The sequence below is a fragment of the Adiantum capillus-veneris genome, chromosome 4, assembly GCF_014529385.1.
Source record: "Adiantum capillus-veneris isolate H3 chromosome 4, ASM1452938v2, whole genome shotgun sequence".
NCBI classification, from domain to species: Eukaryota; Viridiplantae; Streptophyta; class Polypodiopsida; order Polypodiales; family Pteridaceae; genus Adiantum; species Adiantum capillus-veneris.
The window spans coordinates 160,571,338-160,596,411 of NC_140934.1; the positions used below are offsets into that span (position 1 = coordinate 160,571,338).

At 44.2% G+C, this 25,074-nt stretch overlaps 1 protein-coding gene across 7 annotated transcripts in view; it reads right to left on the reverse strand.

The window, feature by feature from the left end:
- Window positions 1-25,074, reverse strand: part of LOC147460250 (sister chromatid cohesion protein PDS5 homolog A-like) — a 189,986-nt gene that overhangs the window by 37,317 nt on the left and 127,595 nt on the right. For 5 of the 7 annotated variants that reach the window (XR_015187952.1, XM_086511335.1, XM_086511334.1 and 2 more), the window contains 16 exons: window positions 24,199-24,348; window positions 24,065-24,113; window positions 23,771-23,956; window positions 23,508-23,684; window positions 23,254-23,405; window positions 23,038-23,164; window positions 22,785-22,937; window positions 22,640-22,705; window positions 10,139-10,272; window positions 9,716-9,833; window positions 9,496-9,630; window positions 9,206-9,405; window positions 8,964-9,120; window positions 5,229-5,312; window positions 3,939-4,085; window positions 3,727-3,810 (listed from right to left, as the gene is read on the reverse strand). Coding sequence is in view for 6 of the 7 variants with exons in the window: in XM_086511335.1 (XP_086367461.1) it covers window positions 3,727-3,810; window positions 3,939-4,085; window positions 5,229-5,312; window positions 8,964-9,120; window positions 9,206-9,405; window positions 9,496-9,630; window positions 9,716-9,833; window positions 10,139-10,272; window positions 22,640-22,705; window positions 22,785-22,937; window positions 23,038-23,164; window positions 23,254-23,405; window positions 23,508-23,684; window positions 23,771-23,956; window positions 24,065-24,113; window positions 24,199-24,348 (2,119 nt within the window). In the remaining variant the exon portion in view is untranslated. The remainder of the gene's footprint in view (window positions 1-3,726; window positions 3,811-3,938; window positions 4,086-5,228; window positions 5,313-8,963; window positions 9,121-9,205; window positions 9,406-9,495; window positions 9,631-9,715; window positions 9,834-10,138; window positions 10,273-22,639; window positions 22,706-22,784; window positions 22,938-23,037; window positions 23,165-23,253; window positions 23,406-23,507; window positions 23,685-23,770; window positions 23,957-24,064; window positions 24,114-24,198; window positions 24,349-25,074) is intronic. The other 2 variants (XM_086511336.1, XM_086511337.1) reach the window with 2 other exon arrangements.

Consider the following 25,074-nt stretch of genomic DNA (forward strand, 5'->3'; position numbering starts at 1 on the left):
ACTAGGCGTCGGAAGTCAATCTGTGACTGTCTGTGAGTGATGTCCCCCAAAAGCACCTCCCTCTGAAGTCTAGCTCTAGTGTCCCGGCATTCTTCATCATACCAACTATTCTGGGGCATGCTCCCCGAGCGGCGTCTCTGCTCAGGTTGGGTATGTGGGTATGCCTCTGCTACTGCATCATGTAGTGTCTGTGTCAATATAGTAGTAAGCTCCTCCAGAGGTCGCCCTGGCTCCTCTGTGCATAGGCGTCTGTAGATGCCATCTATGTATACAGAGTCTGTCTCCCGCGTGAAGGTGTAGCGAGTAGGGGCTGCTGTCCGTAGCCCGTGTGCTACACTAAACTGAAAAGAGATGGTCATTGACACAAGAGCATGATCCACTGCCACACCACCAGGTCTAGGTCCAACCGTGAGATCCTGGATACTAGAGATGAGGCCCAGCTGTGCCATGACATAGTCCACTGTGCTGGCTCCATGTCTGTGTGGAAAGCATGTAAAACCCCTTGAAGCGGGAAATCTCTGTAGGCCATTCAAGATGGCCAATCCATGCGCCGTCCCCATGTCTATCAAGTGTCGTCCATACTCAGTGTGTTCTCCATCTTGTGATAGTCTGGATAGGCCTGTCTCTGCAACATCCAGCTCTCTCAGCATCTCCTCTGAAGTACCATAAAATACTATATGATGATAGAGACAATTGCACGATAGAGTAGATGCAAATAAGTTGATTATTGCACACAAAAGAGATTACAAAGAGCTGCTTATATGCTAGCTTGTCACATGCACCTTGCATGTTTCACATGCTACACACACACACATACAAGTTGCTTGCTTACACATACCTCTTGCCTTCACAAAGGCACACACATGCTCCACATGACTTCTAGACTAGGGGGCTTTTCTATGGGTGTGAGGTGCGACAAAATCCACAACCCCAAGATAATGAGTATTTAATTAAATGGAAGGGTCAATCTCAAAGGTTTGCTACTTGAGAATAAACTAGAGCTATGAAAGCTCAATATTCCCACTTCATTGATGGGACATCAATGGTTCTTTCAGGAGGACGAATGTTATGTCCCCAACACAAGAGAGGGGACCTATATATACCTTCATAAGTTCAGAATAGTCTGAACTCAGAATTATCAGAGGGAATAAAGCACTCATAAAACTATAAAAGCAATGGACACAAGAAAAGAAAAGAAAAACAAAAGCAAACAAACAAATAAACTAAATCACTTTGTTTGCTACGAAACAAAACTAGATAAAACAAAACATTATTAACACAACACAAGAGAGGGGACCTAGTCTATGACACCATCGCTATGGGTGTCCAAGGTCCAGGCAAACATCACGTGAACCATGCCAATGTGGCCAATCACTTTTAGAAAAAGAGGCCAAGGTTTCATTTGTAAAGGACAACTTCTGCCAGTGATCAGCCCACGAGGCTGAGTGTGCTAAGTGTGCACGAGGTCACCTTGACGGTGTGAGGCAGGTGTCATGCCACAATTATACAAGTGTGTGCCAACGTTCTCAGATCATGACCCCAGCTATGCGGTGATGTCAGATGGTGGCTATGGTCGGGTGGTCAATCCGACACGTGTTTCATAGGCGGTCCAGTAGCCGGGAAATCCTTATTTGATTTAGCAGCCAATGGGCTTCCTCGATGTTTGGATGGAGGGAGATAACTTGGCACATAGCCCTCCGTGAAAAGATCTTGTCAATAGAGCTATTTGCTATTCAGTTGTTAAGTCTGGAGCATTGTCTACAGCATAGAGAAGAGCCAATCCACTCTTTACAACAGATCAACAGGATTCTAAACAAAAGTCCTATAACTGTCTTTTTAGCATAGTCATAGCATGCTGCGACTGTCAGTATTCAGCCAAACAACTTCTATGAGAAGAATAGCTGCAACCTTCTGTCTCAACAGAAACCACCTGCTAGTACATCAAAGACCTCCGTATAAAGGACAGTGTGGCTTGAATGTGATGACTAGATTGATACATCTGGTGCGGGTCTAATGTGACATCTGAAGTCCCCTGCAGACCAAGATGATAATGTGAACGTGGAACACTATCTGAAATCCAGTGTAGGTTGAGATATGAGTCGTCACTGTAGACGATCTGATTAATGATTGTTATCCAAAATGCAGTGTGGACATGCTAGTGCATGCTTTGTGAGTAAATTGTCTTGTGTGGATGGTAATTCACATGTAGTCATTGTCTGTTGATTAGTCGTGCTCTTTGTATTCAAAGCGTAATCAAGGGCGGCTATTCTTCTTTTTTGTTTGGCGCGTGCAAAGGCCACGCGCAGCGGCGGGGGGGTGGGGGAGAGCGTTACATGTTACAAAATGATCACATAGCATGGTTGAACCCAACCAGACAAAAGCATATGAGCACGAGCAGGGGAAGAGAGAGACCCAAATCAACCAGAAAATCGTGTTGCAATTGACAGCAGTCCCTTAAGTGCTGATGTGGCAGTGTACGGACATGGTTGCTTCTACATTGGGACATTGCTTTTGGGCATGTCTAGTTGAAGGGCCAGTATCTCTGAGAGTGGAACTCCACCACTCTATACCTCTCGTCTATAGTGTTATTCCAAGTTTAGTTTGTTGTTTTCAGTTGAGTTCGTTGTTGTTGCAGTGATCCTTGTCAGGTGACTCACTTGTTTCAGCATAAAAGGATATAAAGTATGAAAAAGGAGAAAAACTAGGCTCTGAGAGCGAAAAGAAAGAGAGATAATCTATTGAGGTCCTGTCGAGGCCCAAGCTGACCTATAGGAAAAATCAGATACATCTTTGGTTACATTCCACTTCGGGCATCACGAAAATGAAAAATGCAACCATAGTTTTGTCATATGCCCATCATACGGCATACATACATGGGTATGAAAGTAATGAAAAAGTATGATTCAGACCCCTCAAAAATACCATACGTCAGATTTCATATGACACTTAAAAAGAGAAGGGAAATATGACAAGACGCATGGAATTATCATATCTTCAAACAATCATACTTTAGAACAAAAAAAGAGGGATAATTTTGCCGGTTTAGGGTAAAACAAATTCTATGGTTGGTAGTTTTGGGCTTAAAATTTAAACCATCCTTGATATGCCAAAGCTAGAGTATGAAATCCTAAATCATAATGATGCATAGTCATAAAGTTTGCAAACATTTACATGGTGAAACATGCACGTATGGAAAAAGATATGAGTGCAAGTGCAAAAACCTAACCTCAGAGCTCTCATGACTCATGAGAACTTAATGTTACATTGGTAGAAAGATCACCATGTGCATACAAGTGTAGCAGATTTAAGTCTAGGTCTTTGATGTAGGGGGTGGACTCTTGAAATCTCTCCTAACAGCTTTCCCTCCTCTACAGACTGCCCACTTTCCTTGTTTTCCTTCCATATCTGAACTCAGCAAACTCTTTGGTTCTGTTTTTTAGTTGGAGGAGTGTAATTTAGTCCGACAGTGTACGCAAAAATGCAGAGAGGGGAGGTGCTACCCAATCACCTCAAAGGAAAAGTATGGGTAACCTAGGAATTTGCACCGCACAACAGACTAGAGCTACAAACACACAAGATTGCCCCAATGTCCACCAGCAAGTGTAAAAATTACAACAACACAAATTCATACTTTTCTCATGCTGCAGTTATCTTTGACACAAACCGCAAGAAAACAATATACATTACTGCTCTAACAATGACAGCATTTAAGAGCATGAGATCTACCTGCCCATTTCGAGAGCTTTTATGCCACAAGTGAGAAAGGATGTCGTCATCTTTAAGGCATACAGGAAGGTCACTTCCATCTACCTGCAGCATTCACCAAGGCCATTGGAAAACTTAAATTCTAATTTACTTTATGCATTGAAAAACAGAAAATCCTGAAATTTCTTACCTACCATGACTAACATCTTAATATTATCAATACGGACATCTACCTTTTCAACATCATCAGCATCATCGGATTTCAATTGGTACAATGAGCTCGGCAATGGTATTTGTCCTGGGTAGTCATCAGAATACAAGCTACTACTTCCAAGCTCTTTTGTAATGATAATGCCGATGTCACAAATGATGTGCAAGTTCTGTTACAACAAACAAACAGAACATTTGACATTAATTATTGAAGAATTACACCTGTACACTATACAAATGAAGGGTTTTAGCAATGATATTGTGAAAGAAGAATATACGCAGCTACACAACAGCGGGTGTTTGGGGGGAGGGGGGGGAAAGAGATTCTATGTCCGAATCAGCCAATGAGACAAGTCGAAGTACATGGTGTGGACGTCCTCTGTGTATCCATGAAAGGACGAAAGGTACAAAATAAACAAAATACTGTCAAGGAGTTAGGGGGATGAGGGGGGTGATGCATGGTGAGGGAGGCAGGGAAATCTACTACTAGGAAGAGATGCAATCCTATACGTGCAAGGTAATGTAGAAGCATGAGAATGCAAAGAAACAAAAAAAATAGCTCCCTCAGTGCCAAAAGCTGGGTGTAGTACATAACACATGGCAGGTATGGGGTGCAGAGCACGTGTTGTATGGTGCTAGGATTGGCAAAGGCCTAGCTAGGCCAGTCGCTCCTCCCTAGCTCTGTAGTAGTGTGTCTAGATATTCTCAATCTCCCTCTAATGTAGCTGTGGTGCTCTATGTGCAGGCACACGTGGACGTCCGCAGCCCTTGATCTCCACAGCCTATTGTAAGGTGACCCCTCTCTCTATGGTGGGAGGTGGCGCGGCATGGTCCGCTAGTTGCTTTTATAGGCCTAGAGGACTTGCAACAATAGGATGTCCCCCAAACTGCCCCCCACGTCACAAAACCATCATGAACGTTCAGTCTGATCAACAAACAAGATACCCTCCACACTAGCTCACATTCTTGTCGATGCATCCTTTCAACCATTCCTTTTGCATTCTTCTTTCCCTTCTCAGGCTCGCTTTAGCGGACACTTGCATTCCTACAGCTCTGCGCCCGGTGCCATCACCTGCGATATTGCACACATATTATACTTTATGCTTGTATGCTATAGCAAGGCACATTTCCCACGCTTGGTCAAAGACTGGAGGCAGGAATTTCAACTATTAGATGATGTACTTATGCTTTAAGTGCCGAGAGTAACCAGCTGATCAACACTCTATGGTCGAAGGCAATTAACACTCTATGGTCGCGATCAAGGTCTCATAGTAACCAAACCAAAGCAAATGTATTGCAGACCTTATACGCACCCGTATGAGATCCGCAATTATTGGACGTTTTGTGCAATTGTCCGAAGACTTTGGGTCGTCATCAGCACTCTCCATCAAAGCCATCTCTCGCACACCACAAGGAGTGTTTAGTATACTTGTGCATAGCCTTTTACCTTACTTTTCCCGTCTTTTTCAAAGTTTAAAGTGAGCTTCACTTTGAAATTTACAAGAATGGAAAAGGATCAAAACCAAAAAGCATCGGGAACCAACACCAATCAAGACCATCCTGTGAGCAGCATGAGATGATAGTACATAGGGTAGAAAACAAAGAACTACAATTGCAGACTATCCTGGCTGCTCTAGATGGTCTCAAAGACCGGATGACTAATTAAATGAGTACCTGCAAAAGGAAAACCAGCCGGTGTCACATGATCCAAACATACCACCTCTGAGACAATGGAACCATGTATAAAGACACTACTATACCTTCTCTTGATACTCAATCAAGACCTAGAGACAACCACGTCCTCAAAGATATGAAACCTCCTCAATTTAATGGTGAAGAAAAGGATAGAAACAAAGATGCTATCTTTACTTTTGGCGAGTCCTTCACCGACTAAACGTTACCCCACCTACGTACCAAACCCTTGAGGCTAGTCTATCATTGAGGCCAAAGGCCTACAAGTGGTGGATGAGCCTCAAGGCATTAGGAAAGATTCCAGGGGATTGGGATGAATTTGAGAGCATTTTTGTGAAACAATTTCTCCCCGAGAATGAGCCAGAACGAAACTGGGAGGATTGGGATAAGGCTATGCAATGGGGTAGGCCTTTGCTTTGCTTACATTGCAAAGTACACAGAAATAATCCTTAGGCTTCATAGAATAGACGACTTTCACAAAACAAGAGGGTTTATAAAGGGATTAGATAGACATTTCCAGCGAGAGGTAAAAAGAAGTGCACCAAAAACATTGGAGAAAGTTATTAGATTTGAACAAATCTATCTATGAAGAGAATACTCGCTTGACAGCTTCTAATCCCACTCAGACAGAGCCCCAGTCCACAGATACGAGGGTATCACTAAAAAAAAAGAAGATTTCCATTTAATAAGGAGGGTAAACCATTGTTTATAAAGAGAGTTGCACCAGGGCTTCGACTTCGATTGAACCAACAGGGCTTCGCAAAGGCCAAAAAAGAAAACTTGTGCTTTTAGTTGTTTGTCACCTAACCACTCTCAATGGAATTGTCCTACGAATAAAAGGAGAAAGATGATGAAAAAGATAAGGTGACAAGGGTCGTAAAGACATGCAAATCCAAGTAGTCCATACACTTCCGATAAATGGTAAATGAATTCATAGAAGTGTTCGATGAAAACAAAGAGCACTATTGTTGTTTGTCAACCATCTTGAGTTGCAAAAGCTTGTAAATGAGAGGTCTGTATTTGATCCATGCATTCGTTGGCCAGTCACAGATTCACTCTCCCTAGGAAGGTGGTCCATTGCTAATTTCTTGGTCAAAAGCCACAGTCTTCCGTGCCGTGAATAGTTCTCTCTATGTGGTATTTTCATTCATGATCATTTGCGTAGCACTAAGACATCTAATTGACCTTCGGGTCGAAGACTAACTTCACTATGTTTTGCGGATTGCGGCCAAGGGGCCTAAACCCTAGAGAAAAGATGAAGTTGTTTTGCAGATGTAATCGTGACAACTACTCTTCTCTAAGAGAGGGGTATGTGACAAGTTGAAGACGTGGCAAGTTGATGACGCAACAATTGTACGGTTCTCTCTATGTGGTATTTGCATCCATGATCATCTTCGTAGCACTAAGACATCTAATTAACCTTCGGGTCGAGAGACTAACTTCACAGTGTTTTGCGGATTGCAGTCAAGGGGCCTAAACCCTAGAGAAAAGATAAGTTGTTTTGCAGATGTAATCGACGACGACTACTCTTCTCTAAGAGACAAGCTGATAATGTGGCAAGCTGATGACGCGGTGATTGTACGGATCCCTGCAATTTACACAAACTGCTGACGTGGCACCACCGTACGGAATTTTCACGATATTTGTTGTTGCTACTTATGTGGCACTGTTGTATGGATTTTCGCTTTTTGCGCTACTGATTTGGGCAGTTTCAGTGCCAGCTTTTTGGTGCAAGTGCTCTTAGCAATACGTGCTTTTGGATATGATGCTTTTGGGGCTCTGCTTACGAGCATCCCTTGTACTTTTTACAACTGCCCTACGGGCCAGTCTTCAAGGCATCTGGATGCAGAGCTTGAAGAGTTGGTTCCATCAGAAATTGTACCCACTTGAATCAATAGTAAAGAAATACCGAAAGGAGCGCCAGTCTTTGGGCGCCAACGCGTCTTCGCTCGGAACTCCGACGTTCTGTGTTCAAGATGATCAGATAGTGGAACTCATAGATACTCAATCTCTTCCACATGAGCCAAAGAAAATACTAGACACTAGAGAAAAAGGAACAAGGAATACAATTTATAAAGAGTGTTTAGTTACATGGAGAGATTGTGCTGAAAAGAGTTCACCATGGGAGCGAGTAAGCATTCTTCGGAAAAGGTTCTGTCACTTTAGGATCGTTCCTTCCAATCAAATTTTTGAGGACAAAAATTCGTCTTAAGGGAGAAGAATGTCATGTATCCTTAAGTCTAGGGTCATGCGCACACTACACTCGGCTAGGGGTCATGGCCAACCGTGGGAACCGTCCTTAAGCGGCGATAAGGGCTAAAGGGGCCGTTGTGTAATTAGATGGTCGACACTTCACATGCAGCTTTTGATCAATCCCAAGAGTTTGGATTTGTGCAAAAAGCCTCTACAAGTTGTTTGATGTCTTTTGTTGCATACTTGTACTCTGAATTACAAAATAGATGAGATAGTATTACCTTACGAGTGGATCTATTGCTGCTCCTTTTGATGTACCTTATGGGTATACAAGGGAGGATATGTCCTTTTTGTGCTGATTTCTTGACAAGTGTTCCATCTTCAATAGTAACCTCAAGCTGGTGGAATGTAATGGTACTCCCTTATTGGTGTTCAATGGAGAGTTGAGGGGGGTAGATAGGGTGTTCTTGGGCGAAAAACGTTGGATTGGTATTGGGATATCACCAAAGTACCTGGATGGGTGTTGAAATACTCTTGAGGGTGTATCATTGTGGGTGGTAAGCATATGTTCAATGCACTTGAATTGTAGGGCATGAACGTATAAGTTGCACCATATAAGCAAGCAAGATAGTTCCATAGGGATGCCATTTCTTTGTCTGTATACCTTTTAAGGCATTGAATATATATGCTCTCAATCAATGAGCCATGTATTCATTTCTGGTACTTCTTGCCTGGAGAAGGATAACCCAGACTATATTTGTATGTGCGGGAGTACGTTTTTTTTTAGGTTTTTTCTTCTTTGCGAGTGGGTGGGTGGGGTGGGTGGGTGGGTGGGTGGGTGGGTGGGGGATGATGCAGGAGCCTACCAGGTTTGCGGGCGTCTGGAAATGTTTGTCATGCTTTTAGAACACTAAGGTCTGTTGTATTGCACTGGCTGATAGAATAGTTTTCCTGTTAAAAGTAGAAGCCAACTTCTCCAGATTATGTGCTGCTTCAGCAATTAAAGATCTGTAACCAATTGAATGGGATTGTGCCTGTAGCTAAGCCTACACACATGAACATAACTTCCACTTGCAGCAATCACAAGTGTGTAGAGGCATACCAAGCACAAACTGCACAGTTGCTTATCTAATTGCATAAAACACATCATAAAGCCTGACTACCAGGAATCTTACAGCTGTCCTGTTTCCCTCCAATGCATCCTCTGCCTTTTTTATTGTTCGAAAGATGGCCAATAATGCGGGTACATTTTCAGGACCACCTTTGAAAGTATCATCATTGTCGAGATGAACCAAAGGGCGAAGAAAGAATAGCAAAAATCTGTCATTACCCCAAAAAACAACATAAAACAAACATATAAAATTGGAAGAAGAAAGAATGTTACCTTGCATTAACATAATCCTACCTGTAAAGAGGTTCATACAAATCTACATTGTCTGACTTCAAGTCGGGAAAGGAAGGATGGTATGCAAGGACATGGACCAGATAGGTGATAACATACTCAGGACTGTGTGCAATGATGGATGTGCCAGAAGCAGCAGACTTCTGCTGTGTCCTAGCTTCAAGGCGAGCAATCTCTATGAAGTCATTTAAGTGGTGCTTGGCCTGCACATCAGAATTTAAAAAGATATCACAATTCAAATCCATCTGGGTCAAAGGTTGAAGTCTATATGTAGGTCAAAGTTGGCAAATTACTTCTGATAATATTTCCTTCGAAGTTTCCATAGCAAATAAAGCGAAAGCACTTGCATACTTATGGCTCAGGGTACGATCCTTCAGATACTGATGTATCTTCTTTAAAAAGCCTCGTCTGACATTGATGCATGAATCCTACAAAATCCACTCTCATCATGAAAGTCGTTAGCTTGTAAATGCCAAGGTTGGGAGCTTAACGTTCCTCCTTTCCAAAGCCTACCTGTGCCATCATTACACAAAGATGGAATATTGGTTCCGGGATTTGAGCATCCCAACGCCTCGCAAGACGTAGCAATCCTTTCACAGATGCAAGGCGCAAATGTGCTTTGTCATTCTCGCTGCAAAAACAACCAGGGCCCTATATTAAATACATAAGACTACATATTTAATGCAACAGACTAACGATTATCGGTAACGATAATCAACTGGCTTAAGAACCTTGTAAGAAAAAATGCAGGGCTATTTTCCCGAAAGGTCAGTCACCATAGGATCCTTTTGGTATGACTGTGACAGTCTTTTCAGAATATTCATGTTGCACAGTCAAATCCATCCTTGCTAAGCATTCTAAACTGGTGGAGCAATGTGAAGCCACTTACAAGATTAGAAATGGTAAAGGTTCGAGAACCTGTAGATGCCAGATTACCTTGATCTTATGGTGTCCGCAATTTCCCCCACTGGAAGAATTTTGGATAGCAGGTTAAGAAGTCCTCTCAAGCGTCTCCTTGGATGGTGCTTCAATGGAAGAAAACTTTTTACAAGGGTTTTCAAGCCAAAAATCTGCAAAAATAAACTTATGTGAACAACCAGCAGGCTCCAGTTTGTTGGCAGTGCCATAGATTCCTACATGTTTTTAAATATCATAACAACCAGAAAAGTAGGAGACTGCAAGCACCCCCCAAACAAATCAAACATTTCCAAATGCACCAGCACAGCTAAGTCTTAGAAAAGGGCTGTCCAATCAGGCTCTCGTGTTTCTTACTTTGCATACTCATACTCAGGATGTGGACTTGTTCAGCAGAATGAGCCCTCCTGTGACTGAGCCATGCAAAAGCCAACTAAATAATATCTACTCAGCTGTCAACTTCATCCTTACCCCACCTCTCCCTCACAATCACCACCAAAAAAGAAAGGCCACTTTTGTTTGCACTCAGGAATTGCCTTGGCTACTACATTTGACACAATGGGCCAAACATCTATAGATAATTTTTTCTCTTTACTGGAGCATAGTTCAGGATAAACAGAAACAACCTCTATGATACCTTGGGAATCTTTGTAATATAATCCTCCATTGTGAACAAGCAATCCGAACCATCCACTAAGCCCTTGCTTCTTCATTTGTGTAGTTTTTAGTTGCCAGAAACAACTTATTTTGTAGAATCGTTCCTCCTGCCTCTGAGTTGTAATGACCAGAACTTAGTTCTCAGAGAGTCGCAAATTGCAATGACAGCTCTATTCAGTCTATAGCCCTCGGAAGACTCATGTGATTATTTGTGGTCATCTCAGAAAACTTACTCTTATCATTACTCCTTATCTTCTAATACAAAAACACAGGTTGACCATTGTACATTCATCATTTAGAGACCATACCATCAAATTCATTTTCAGAATGTCTCCTCTCATCTCTCCTGCTGTCATACAGTGTTGAGCACTCTCCTCTTGATATACATATTCTGATCACGACCCCACTGCCTCTCTCTCTCTTTTGTGACAGATTGGTCTCAAAGGTCATTTAGCTTCACCATTTTGTGATAGATTGGTCTCATAGGTCATTTTGGCCTTTTGAAGACATTAATAAAACATTTCATTTCAATTCAATTTCTCTCTATGATTTCCCGGATGATGAGGGCCAAGGCCTCTGTATCGCACAACATAATTTGTGCAAAGCTTGCTGCTCCCCCGCTGGTCATAGAGGCACTTACCAGATCCGTCCCTTTTATACACAGTATTTGGGATCTCCCCAAAGATAGATATACTCCCCTAGCTTTCGAGTCTTCTCGACAGCTTGCCTCATAGGAAGACCCTTCTTGTTGGTATGCACAGATCACATCATGGTTTCAGCTACATGGATTTAGTATGTGTAATAGACTTGGACACTCCAAGCCGAGAATCTAATGCAACACACTCCAGAGAAACTGAAAGAATTGAACAAAACTGAGAAAATGAAATGAAATGAAATGAAATGTTATATTAAACGTCTTCAAAAGGCCAAAATGATCTATGAAACCAAACTGATACAATCCTTGTGGATCTAATCCAATGTCTGGGTACAAAAATGAAATGAAGTACAATGAAAGACTGAAACTAAAAGACTCAATCGTTACACTAAAAATCATCATCATCATCATCCATGCCTGAGGATGCCCGACATCAGGCGTTGTCCGAGAAAGTATTGCATCAGTCTGAAAAGCTTCGCTCAATGTCCGCCTCTGTAAATAATCGTATTGGGCCTCTCCCATGTCGTGCTAGAATAGACCTGATTCTCTGGTGGAGCCTCCGTCGATGTCGTGGTCGCCCCCGTAGACATGGGCGTCCAGCTCTCCCGAGCTCAGTGGCATTGTCCACTAATATACCTCTGGTATAAGTGGGCTCTGAAGTCTGCTGCAAAGCACGCTCATTGGGCTGCTAAGTCCCTGCTCTAGAGAAGTCAGTGATCTCCCTCTATGAATGTCTCCCACTACTGGTCTACTCAAGAGACTTTCCCTGTGTCTGCGTAGCTCTAGCAAAAACAACCCGAGGCATCTCTGATCCTGATATCTCATGACTCTAGCCAACGGTCCAAAGCCCTCTCTAAATCGAGAGTGCAAGTGGACTCGTATCTCGTAGTATACCGGACAATGACAAATGTGATATAACTCTGTCTCTGGCTCTATATGACGAACTGGCATATCCAGGATTCTGCTAGTACTCTCCTAAATCTGCCAGTCTCAATCTATAGCTGATACGATGATGTGAGCATCTGACCAATAGCACATCGTATCCCATAGGATAAATGAGTGTCCATATAGGCCGGTCTCATCACATATCCATCCTCTGTTAGTTGGAGGAGATGCTCTCTATAGAAAGCCATCTTCGTGTCCAACTCTTGTACCGGTTGTATCCATATGCTTCTGGTATCTAGTTGAATCAAATCCTTATATCTAAGTCTAGTACCGGTTGTATCCATATGCTTTTGGTATCTAGTTGAATCAAATACTGATATCTAAGTCTAGTAGTCTCCATCCGTGTCAAAGGAAGGGAGGGTGCATCCAAGGAGTACTGGAATGGCGGCAATCTATCCATGCCGAAGCCATGTGACTGAAACCAGGATGTCATCTACCATACCAACATGCTGTGTCCCCTTGTAGCGCTAGCTGTCGGGATGACTCAAGTGCTAGCCGTGCATGAAGGAAACTGATTTCGTAAGGGCCTCAACTACGAGAGGAGGGGCAGCTAGCTCAGCCAGAATAATCTCATGCGGCACTGAGGCCTTAGCCCCAATCATCCGACAGATCATAGAGACTAAAAGCCTCTCCATACATCTCCATCCATCAATGCTACCAGATCCGCCCTAGTGGGGTCCACTAAGGGCCCCCAAATCTGAACCCCATAGAGCATAGCTAAAGCCACGAAAGTGTCAATAAGCCACAGCTTTGTTCGAGGTTCCTGAAACTGAACCTGCGAACACATCTTCTCCAAACTCATAAGCTCTTGTCAATCTACACTCAGTTGCTATCAATGAAAATTCCAGTTCACTAAAGACTACCCCACGATAGGTGTATGCATTTGTATACTCCACCGTCTCCTGGCCATATGTAAAAGTGGGTGCTGACCTCCTGACCCACTATGGTGTGGTGTTAAACACCATAACCTTGGTTTTCCCCATGTTAACAGACAATCCACTATCGTGAGCAAATGTGTACAAAGCCTCTGAATGACGCTGCATCCCCTCCAAGGAGTCAAAAATCAGCATATAACAGTAGTGGGATCCATGTCCCTTCCAAGTGTGCTCCTCTATCACCATCCCTCTCGATGTAGTCAGCAACCTCATCCACATACATGCCAAATAGCGTAGGAGATAGCGGGCAGCCCTGTTTCACCCCAATAGTGGAGTGAACCAAATCAAAAATCCCCTCTGGAGTGCGTACATGCCCCACTACTGACTTGTATAGAGCAATGATCCACCAAATCAACTCTTTTGGAACGCCCATCTCTTGCAGTCTACGCATCAATGTAGCTTTGGGCACTGTATCGAAGGCTTTGCAGAAGTCACAATAGAGCCATCTCCCACGTGATCTCCCTTCCTCAATAATGGGTCTGAGTGTCAAAATATGATCAAGAGGAGAGAAACCTCTCCTGAAGCCTCTGTCTCTGCCCATCTACTCAACTGTTGCTGAAGGATGGATGCATACAACCGTGCCAATGCGTGTCAAATCATGATGGTGCAGTAGTTCCCACGTCCCCTAACTTGAAGATAGGTACAATCGTGGACAAACTCTAAGTATCAAGTAGGCCCTCGCACATGGCACAGTTGACCATCACTGCTAGAAGCTCTGCAAGCAAATCTTTGGCATGTATAAAATGCTCTTCTACCAAGCCATCGTGATCATATGCTCTCCTAGTCTTCATCCTGTCAATGGCTTTCTTTACCATCTCGGCAGTATAGAGAGCACATGTCCGTGGGCATGGCTCTGGCGGATCTAAAAGAGGTGGCTGCCCCGAGACTGTGTAGAGAGATGATGCATATTGATCACATACCCCCGTAGAGGTGATGATCGGTGGGAGGGAGTGCTCATGGAAGAGTCGCCATGCCTCGCCTGATTCTTGGCTCAAAAACAACTCATATAAATCCTGCTCTAGCCGAGCTAGAAACACCCTCTTCTTTCGGCGTACCAAACGTCGCGAAGCGATCCATGACTACCTGTGAATAATGACAACTAGAGGTACCTCCCTCTGAAGTCGGGCTCTCGTCTCTCTGCACTCCTCATCACACCACCTATCTTGCAGTGTGCTCCCAGAAAGTCAGCACTGTCGAGGCTCAATATAGGGGTATGCCTCTGCTGCACCATCCGCAGTGTCTATGCCAATATATAGCTGAGCTCCCCTAAAGGTCTTCCCGGATCCTCTGTGCATAAGCGTTTGTAGATACCATCTATGTAGATAGAATCAATCTCTAGGTAAAAGTGTATCGGATATGCATAGGTGTGTCAGTAGAGTTGTGCTCAACTGGAATGAGACGGTAAAGTGAGGAGAGCATGATCTACCACTACCCCAATAGGTATGGCCGGACTATCAAGTCCTGAATAGAGGGTATGAAACTGGGCTAAGCCAAAACATAATCCATTGTGCTCAACCCATGTCTATGAAGAAAGCAAGTGAACCCACTCAACGTTGGAAATCTGTGGAGGCCATTCAAAACGCCAATCCATGTGCAGTCTCCAAATCTATCAGATATCCCCCATATCCAGTGTGCTCTTCATCATGTGAACACCTAGCCAATCCCATATCACTGACATCCAATTCTCTCAACATTTCCTCTGAGGTATCGTAGAAAGCTGTCTCAGATTGGCCCGTCCTGGCATTGAAGTCTCCAAAAAGAATGACATCTCCATCCCTAGAGAACTCCCATATGTCCTCATCAAATATCATGTAGGGTGACTCCTCCTCGGGCGATGCATAACGAAATGTGCAAGGGGCAAAATAGCATATTGCAATGTAGAGTGGCCTCTCTGTCTCTACTCTCACTCTGACCCACATATATCTAGCATGCTCATCCCTCCGAACAATACGAATGAGGGGTTGTACCTCCTCCCTGAAAGGACTGCCACAACTCCTGACCCCCATCCTCTATGCGTTGATCTCACTTCTTGCCTACAAGTAGTGTAGCGCAAATAGTGTGTCATGCTCTCTACAGTGGGTGCTCCTAGTGCAATGTCCGTGACAATCTCAGTCAAAATAGACTGAAAACAAAGGAACAATAGACAACAACTAAGCTCACAGAGACACCACAGCAGACCACAACATATGATCCGACTATCTCAAAGAACTGATACAGACTCTGGCGTAGCAGCATACTCAACTCCAACCCAAGACTCACAGATACAATGGGATGTCAAGGCTCAGATGTGCAAGGATGGTGAAGACGTGCTGTGTGTCTAGACTCGCTACTCAAAACGACGACGCTGGACCACATATCTAGAAGATGATCCACCAACGGCTCATAAATGTCAGCCACCTACGCCAATCTCCAAACTGAGTGGTGGTGGCGACCTAGCTACGATGTCCACTAGAACCACCGTCGTATCCCTGCCACGTGACGTGACCAGCCCAGAGAGTCCGTCCAGTGTGAACCAACCAAACCAATTGTACTAACTGTGTCCTGTGAAAGTGACACTGTAGCTTGCTCTACAGGTTGCCCGCCACAAGACCGCTGACCGTCCCGGTGAGAGGGAATACTGAAGAAACTTGAAAGAAAACCACTAGGTGTCACATCTGTACGTCCTTCTTGAAGCAGGTGCTCTGCCCAACCATGACCTTACATGCCTCAAAAGTGAAGTTAAAAACATTGCACTGCTTGCAAACGCCTTAAGCCTTTGAATAGACAGGATGTCAGTATGATTGCATAGTCTAAGCATCCCAGTTTGCAAAACAGACTAAGGCTCCACAGAGCAAACAGGTAGGCCGAGAGCAAACAGGTAGGCAGAGAGCACTAATAGGTCCTGATAGCACTTCTGCAGAAAGCATGTCATCTTCATCCTTCGACTTGGGCTCAAGCTATCCACGACACCCTTTGGGCATACCGAACTTCTTCCAAAGCCACGACAAATCACACCCCATTTCAATTAGCTTTCGGTTTGGAAGCAATAGCACCCTTCAAATTCAACTCAGAGTCTCCGCGAGTCGATAGTCTACGTGTCAATGGAGATTTGGGGTCGGCATTTGTCTCTCGTCTTTACCTTCTGGATGAAAGCCGAAGTTTGGCTTCCCTGGCTCTGAAAGCAGAGCAGCTTCATCGCAAAGCATGGCATGATCATCATCTCCGAAAGCCGAAAATAACATAAGGAGCACTTGTGCTACTTTATCAAGCTAAGTATCTGAAAAAAGCAAAGAAGTTGGTCCCAGCATGGCAAGGACCATACAGGGTGATGGAGATTCTTCCACAAGGGGCCGAGCCACCCTTGAAGGTCAATGGATCTAGGATCAAATGCTATCATGCTTAAGCTGACGATCAACGGTCTAAAATCAAGTGTGATCCTCACCGACTCTGAGCCCTTAAATCTTGTGGTATCACTATCTTAGACATCCCCTCCTTCTGCTGCTTCTTTTTCGTCACTATCTCGTATACCCTCTCCTTATACAGCTCTCCTTCTGCTGACTCTGTTGTGTTCACGTTCATGGGCATGATTTTAGAATTCGGAAACTCTCTCCTTCACTCTCGGTTTGTATCCTATGTAACCTCTCTCCTTCCTCCTCTGGTGGGTATGATTTTAGTCTTGGGCTTAACCTACCCACTACCTCAACCCGACTGATGCCTTTCTTACAAAGAATAAGCTTCTGTTGATCTCTAGCGTCTCATGTGACACAAAGTTCTCTTTGCTGTGCATATAAGTCTTGGTGTTCTTCAATTGGATATTTATGAAGGTATCATGTTCATTAGCAATTTTACTTCGCGTTTTTATATACTTTCAGAGAGGTTAGATTACCTGATTTCCGCATTCTGTGAAGCTTCCATGCTCTTGCTAGTCCTTTAGCCTGGTTGCTTGGTGCTTCTGATATGCTCTCACTCATGCTCCTTCACCTTGCATCAAATTGGTTCGCCCAACAGCTACCCCGATTGCCTTGCCTTCGCCTTGCTGCCCTCGCCCTAGCCAACTCCCCTCGCCCCTCGCCTCTCCTCTCGCATTCTCCCCCCGCCCTCGCCCTCGCCAACTCACCTCGCCCTCACCCCTCGCCCTCGCCCTCTCCCCCTGCCCTCATCCTAGCCCTCTCCCCTCACCCATCGCCCTCGCCCTCGCCTTCCCTTTCCTCTCGCCCTCGCCCTCTTCCCCGGCCCTCGCCCCTCGCCATCCCCTTTCTCTCACCCTCGCCCTTTCCTCTCGCCCAAGCTGCTGTCGCCTTCGCCCTCGCCCACGGTGCTTTAATAAAAAGCCACATTACAATAGATTGAAAGCCCGTACTTATTTAAAGCCAGCTCAGCGTAAAAATCAGCCTTGCTTTAAGACACAAGAAAAAATAAAACTCAACGCAGCGAGTATTCTCTGCCAGCGTTTTCAGTTTTCAGCCAGGCATTCTATCTTCAGGCTCTCTCTCCATCGTCAGCGTGCCTCCAGCCTCTCTCCATTGCCAGGTGTGCCTCCAGGAGTTCTCTCTCCGTGCTCCATGCTCCTTGGCCATCCTCCTCTACCACCCATAAGCTGGATAACACTTGAAGATAGCAGCTTGAATTAACCTTGCTACATGTATTTGGTTGTGATCGCAACATGTATCTCAGTGTGCGTTAGAGAAATTGTTGAGTGTGGTTTACTGTGGTATATGTTTCAATGAGGACTTAAGAATACACGTTTTTAAGGATTCATCAGTTGCAGATTCTCGGTATACTTTATCAAGATAGTTTGTACTCGGAATCGAGAGCAGCACCTCCAGCCGGAGAAAGAGTCCTCTGCCTCCTCTGAGGATAGCTCTAACAATAAATCAGACTATACTCCTAGTTCAGAGCAGCTTTCAGAAGAATCTTCAGAGGAAGATTCACCCCAATCAATCAATGCTGGCAAGGTCACCACTCTCCAGCTGCCTCGCCCTTCTAGTGCCATCTCGAAGGTACCCTTACTAATGATTTATCATTTACAGACGCCAAACCCGGCACTCAAAGATGTGTTCTCTCAGCAACAAATGATACACCTGGGTCTCCAGAATTTGGCTCAGGCCAAGCTAAGTGCCCTCTTGCTTACTTTTCCGAAGCTAAATGGAATTACACTTACAGTGGAGGATATCGGACAAGCTATGGGAATATTGAATGTGCTGGCACCTTTGCCCGCCACCAAAACCTTCTCGAATCTCTCCTCAGAAGACACTGCAAATGCGTGCCAAGAACTGTTCCTGCATTCACATGCAGACTATCACAGGAGTCAGCAGTTGTATTCAATTTTACAGTATATTTTTTACTTCGCGCACCGGAAAGAGCAGTAGTTCCATCTTCTCCAGGCTCTCCAGGAACATGCAATGCTTTTTTTTGTCTCTACCATTGCCTGCCGTATCCGTTTCACCATCTGATGTTTAAAGCGCTACAGGACAGGGCAAAGCGATTTCGAACAACGTCAAGGGAAAGCGGAGAGGTTCAATTGCTATGCAGCCCCTATTATGTATTGGGTAGTGCAAATTATGCAGCAAAAGGCACATGCAACTGCTGTTCTCACCCTGCAAGATGAAGCCAAAGAACAAGAACAAGGCCGTTCCAAAATGGCCCAGGGAAGACACCTTGCGCAAGAGGGCAAAAGTACAAAAAGATGCGACTGAGCAACTAGCAACACTACCCTTCTTTGAATCACAGGTCAAAACTCTGACGTCAATACTGCAACACTAACAGTGGGCATGACTACTTCTGTGGCCACCTCTACTTTTACACCACCTCTTGTGAGTAGTGTTGCAGGCACCAAAAAACACCCTCCAATTGTGTCGGCGACACAACATACTACCCTTAGTGCAGGGGCACATACTGCAGGGGCATCTAGCTCAGGGACACCTACACCTGGGCAACCTGACATGTTTGCCAATTTTGCGCCTCAAGCCGACAGACTTTTAGATGCGGACAGAAGAGCCATTTCGACGATTATGGATGCAGCCATCTCATTGCAAGGTACCAATGGTCTGCATCGCGCTATCTATGACAGCATGCAAAGGGAAGTGCGCAGCCACCTTCAACGATCGATGGATAGGGACATGTTGATTGCTCAAGCTCAAGATCGCATAAAGATTCTCACTCAACTGGTAGTGGACCTCAAACATATTGTCCGCACTCAACAAATACACTTAAAAGAGGCAAATGATATGGCCGCAGTGTAGGACCTTTTTCCTGTGGTACATACAGTGTGTCCCTCATGTGCCAAATACCAAACTGTAGCCATTTCACAAACAGCTACAGCTCCAGTTTCTACGCAAGTTCCTGCTATGGCAACACAGATAGAGACGCATGTTTCCAAAGCCCATTCAGGGGATTCTCAAGCAACTAAGAAAACAAATCTTACCAGTATGGAGTCTAAGCCAACAGCATCGGCTTCATCACAGTTTCAAGGACCCTCTATGGCCTCCCCCTCCCAGTCCACCTCTTTCCCTCAGCACTTCTACAGCTTCCCTGGATTCCAACCACCTGTTCCACCATCTCAGGCTACTCAGTCTTTTCCTAGGTTTCCACATGTCCCACCTTCTCAACCTTCTCAATCTACTCAGTCTTTTCCTGGGTTTCCACTTGCTCCACCTACTCACCCTACTCAGTCTGCTGCTGCTCATGGGGTGGCCACTCCACATCGTACCCTCCTCATGTCCACTAACCCCCACCATACACATGGCCTCCATCTCCTTACCCACTTTTCTACCAGTCTCCTCCTCCTCCTCCATCATCCGACCACCAACACTAGATTGCCGATCTTTCAGTTCTTCAGTTCCGCTCTCCGAGATGAGAAGCGGTTTTGTGGCGGGCAACCTGTAGCAGGCTACAGTGTCACTTTCACAAGACAATTAGTACAGTTTGAACTTTACAGTTGGTCTTTGGTCTGGTCGGTTCACACTAGACGGACTCGCTGGGCAGTGACACGTGGCAAGGATACGATGGTTTAGTGGACATCGTGGCCAGGTCACCACCGCCACCCAGTGGGGATAGACTTAGGTGCTGTCATTTATGAGCCGTTGGTGGCTCTTTACGGTTGTATATATGAGTAGTAGCGCTTTGGTCAGGATTATCTTTTACGTAGTCGTCTAGAGAGAGTCCATACACAGAGCACGTCTTCACCATCCCGGCACATCTGAGCCTCGACATCCCCATTGTACCTATGAGTCCTGGGCTAGAGCTGAGTGTGCTGCCACGCCAGAGTCTGTATCAGTTCTTTGAGATAGTCGAGTCATATGTTCTTGTCTGCTGTTGTGTCTTTGTGAGCTCAGTTGATGTCTATTGTTTCCTTTCTTTTTCAATCTGTTTGAGTGAGATTGTCACGCACTTTGCATTGAGGACCACCCATTGTAGAGAGCACGACACATTATCCGCGCTACAAAAATAGCAGAGAGCGTTACCGGGGAAGGTGATCTGGAAGATGTGGAACCGGATGGAAGCATGGGTGATGTCGTATGTGGAGGTATGGGTGATGAGATTGATGGACATCGAATAGGTATCAAGGGTCGTCTTCTGTTGTAGTACTTCAGAAGACTCAATAGTGCACTTTGACGCTCTAATGACCGCCTTGTATGTGTCATGCAGCGACCACAAACCCAACCAAGCTTTGGGCAAGAAAACCTTTATCCGGCTGAACACAGGTCTAGACTCTACTAGACCAGGGCAAGTGACTAGACCACCAAGCTGGACCAGGGACGAGGAAGGACTAGAGACGAGGAAGGCCTAGACCAGGACGAGAGCTGGTTGGACCAGGGGGAGAGAGGAGCGAACCAGGAGGCTGCACAGTGCAAGGCAAAGTAGGCGAAGCTAGGTAAAAACCGATTGATACCTCAACAGAGAGTGAGACTTCAGTTGAGGTCCCTCCGTGATCGCCAAAAATGAGAGCACCTCTACCGCGGATAATGTGTCGTGCTCTCTATAGTGGGTGCTCCTCAGTGCAATGTGCGTGACAATCTCACTCAAAACAGACTAAAAACAAAACAACAGATAACAATTGATCACACAGAGACACAACAGTAGACCAAAACATATGACTCGACTATCTCACAAAACCGATACAGACTCTGGCGTGGCAGCACTCTCAGCTCCAGCCCAGAACTCACTCACGGGTATAATGGGGTGTCGAGGCTCAGATGTGTAGCGATGTGCAGACGTGCTGTGTGTCTAGACCCACCACTCTAGACGACGACACTGGACGATATATGAAGAAGATGATAATCATCACCCAACAGCTACTCCTCGTATGTACCACCATAAAGAGCCACCAACGGCTCATAAATGTCAGCCATCTAAGTCTATCTCCAGAGTGAGTGTTGACCATGGAGGAGATTGATGAGATCCGCCAACGACCGATGTTGAATCTCTTGTGATCTAGCTATCCTAGTTAGCTGCTTAGTTCACACCTAGCAGTTTAGGATTTCCATAGTATTTTATTTTGTCATTCTGTCATTTCATTTTTGTCATCCTCTTACTCTGACTTTGTATCAGATCCACCTCATAGGTCACTTTGGCCTGTTGAAGACATTAATATAACATTTCATTTCATTTCCTCTCTCTCTCTCTCTCTCTCTCTCTCTCTCTCTCTCTCTCTCTCTCTCTCTCTCTCTTATATATATATTTTATTATTATTATTATTATTATAATATATATATATATATATATATATATATATATATATATATATATATATATATGAACTCTTGTTTGCACTTGGTGATTGGGTTCTGTTGCGATTTGAAAAGGCAAGATTAGAGAAGATGAAGGGCAAGGAAAGGTCGTTTCCAAAGCTCAGTCTGCGCTACAATGGGCCTTTTCAAGTAATTGACGAGATCAACGATGTTGCATACAAGCTGAAACTGCAAGACAACTGGAAGATTCATAATGTGTTTCATGTGACTCTTCTAAGACCTTTTGTGGGAGATCTGCCGAAGGATATGCCAATTGAAGATCCACATGAAAATGAGGAACTTGATGAGATCTTGGTACCTAAGCAGATTTCGGCACATAAAGACAGAAACGTTAAGGCAAAAGTTGCAAGATGTTATTTGGTGAAGTTCAACAACTCTCCACCTATGGATGCAAAGAGGATGGAAGAGAGTAACCTCGTAGCGTCACTACCAAAAACAAGTGGTTCATACATAAAATTTCCCACCCTTGATGTAACTAGAAGATGTCCATGAGTATGGAGTTTGAAATTTAAAGCTAAGCAGCCCTTGACTTACCAAGAAATGTTGTATCAAAGTTCATAACACAGTACAGCCCGTGCGGAAGAAGAAAAATCAAATTTACCTTTGGCTCGCACACCTTACTTGAACTATCCCAATCCCTACTTTCGAAACCTGTCTTCTCTGTGTCCTGAGTAAAAAAGAAGTAACATTCACAAACCAAGAAGCATAACCAACTTGATGGCTTGAGGATTAAGGTAGTTGTTTACTGAGTCCTTCTGTAGTAGTGAGCGCACAACAAAACGGACAATGTCATCTTCTTGAGTCTCGAAAATAGATATTGCTCTTTGTGCAATACAACCAAGAGATTGCAATATTGCCGGCAGCTGCGGGTTGTCTTCTTGCAGACGTTCAACGAGACGCTGTGGCAATCACCTCATAAGGGACCAATCAAAACACGCTGCCCAGTCTAGGCTTGATAAACACCAAAAATGCTGAAGTGTAGCCAAGTCTAACACTTACTCCAAAGAGAATTGACAATGCTTTGAATCCTTCATCAGCACTGATAGCTATTAAGGCAGCAACCGCATGCTTAGCTTGCTTACGAGTTCCCTCCAGACAAAGTTTTTGAAGTGTAAGCTCTATTGAGCTATTTACAAAAAGAACAAATATAAGGTAATATCAATGTCTGCGTTTGATAAAGTTGCAAAAACAGTAAAAATGAAACATCTTAAGCACCTGCTAACTCCAGCCTCACCAAACACAGAATTTCCAGCTCTTGCTAAGATCTCTGAAACTGTGTCCTTAATGATATCATCCCCTTCCAGCAACAATGCCAATATTTCTTCCTTCACGTTCTCGAGTAGAACCGAGAAAACCCCTGCAAAGTCCTGTTTGAATAAAAAAACATGATAAAGGTTTGCAAATTGCATATCAATTCAAAACTAAATTACGCACGATTCCAGGGGGCAAAAATAGGCTCGCATCCTTACTCTTATTAAAGACAACCCAGAAACTGTTGTTTCATTGCTGAAAGTCCCCCCAGTAGAAACCTGCAACACTTCCTTGACATGTTCCTTACCAAACATTATGAATGAGCACCTCAGTGCAAGCACCCTGATAAAATCATGTTGCGGATGTTGTTCACCAATTCGTTTTGTTAGGTCATCCTATGAAGAGGGAATGCACAGTGAGTATGTGTTAACTACCAGTAAAACTGCCCAAAACAATAGACGCGGACATCAAAAAAACTTACCAATATTGATTCAGACTCCATAAAAGTTGTGGAGGGATTCAAGAGGTCAGAAAGAGCTTTAAATATTTTGTTGTCTTTCATGTTATAGAGTTTCTGAAAATGCTCCTCAATTTTACTATAATCCACAAAGAGCAGGGTCATTCCCTTAATAAGTTGTTGGATTTCAGGCTGTTCTTGGCCTGTCTCCTACCACAACAGTCACTTCAATGGTTAAGCCAAACACAAGCAGTCGATGTAGATAAACAACGATAAGCAACAATCTTCGTGTGTTACGCTAATGTTAGCCTTATTTACCTTTTCTTTTTGTCTTAGAAACAATATCTTGGAAACATCTTCCTGCAGCCTGACACGTGAAAGAACCCGTTAACTTGTGTAATCTGAAAAAACTAAGGGCTGTTGGTGAACAGTCGAGACAACTAAATGAACACCTTTTCTTCTGCAACAAGATCTTTGTCAGTGCCCTTTTGTCAATGTCCTCAAAGAAATTATACATAGCCACCCAATGCCTTGCCCTCTCCGAAACAGAAAGTTGACGAGGGAACAATTTCTCAGCAAAAACTAATTCAAGACCTGCTGGCCTGCAGAAGTTAGAGCTTGTTTGGTAAGACATACAAAACCTGAAAAGCTGACTTAGCACAGTCTAAAACAATCAGGGGAACTAAACGTTAAAAGTACAGGTTACTTTTAAATAAGTTCTACAATTTTTCAATACCAAAACCAAAACTTCCTTTACTCTAGAGAGTAGACATTCAGAATTGGGCACCCAGGCATCGAAAGAACTTAAGCATTGGCCAAACGATATTTCTATTGGCCGAGGATGCGGTAAAGGTGACCGACACATTGTCCATGTTCATACTCCGTCCGCACGGACACTGAACACCCATCTTGATGGTGTCATAGACTAGATCCCCTCCCCTATAATGGGGACATGACAGTGGAGCTCAGGCGACGAGGTTTACAAACTGTGGAAGGCTCTCTGTCACCTATGACCTAAACAAGCTCCTTGTGCCAACACTAGAAGATAGATTCTTCTTCTTGCGACATTCCTTTCATTATTCTTTAGTAGACCCTGATATACAATTTTTTCGAAAGGGAGGAATGGTGGCAGTTGTTATCTTGTATGTCAATGATCTTGTTAACACAAGTAGCTATGTCAAGAATATCCGCTAGACGATGGAGACCTTGTTCAAGGACTTTGAGAAGATAGCTCTTGGCTTACTTCATTATCACCTTGGACTTTCTCTCTTAGCAATGCTATGACCACTTATTGGGGAGGCTTTTTTGCCTTGACCACCTGTATAGCC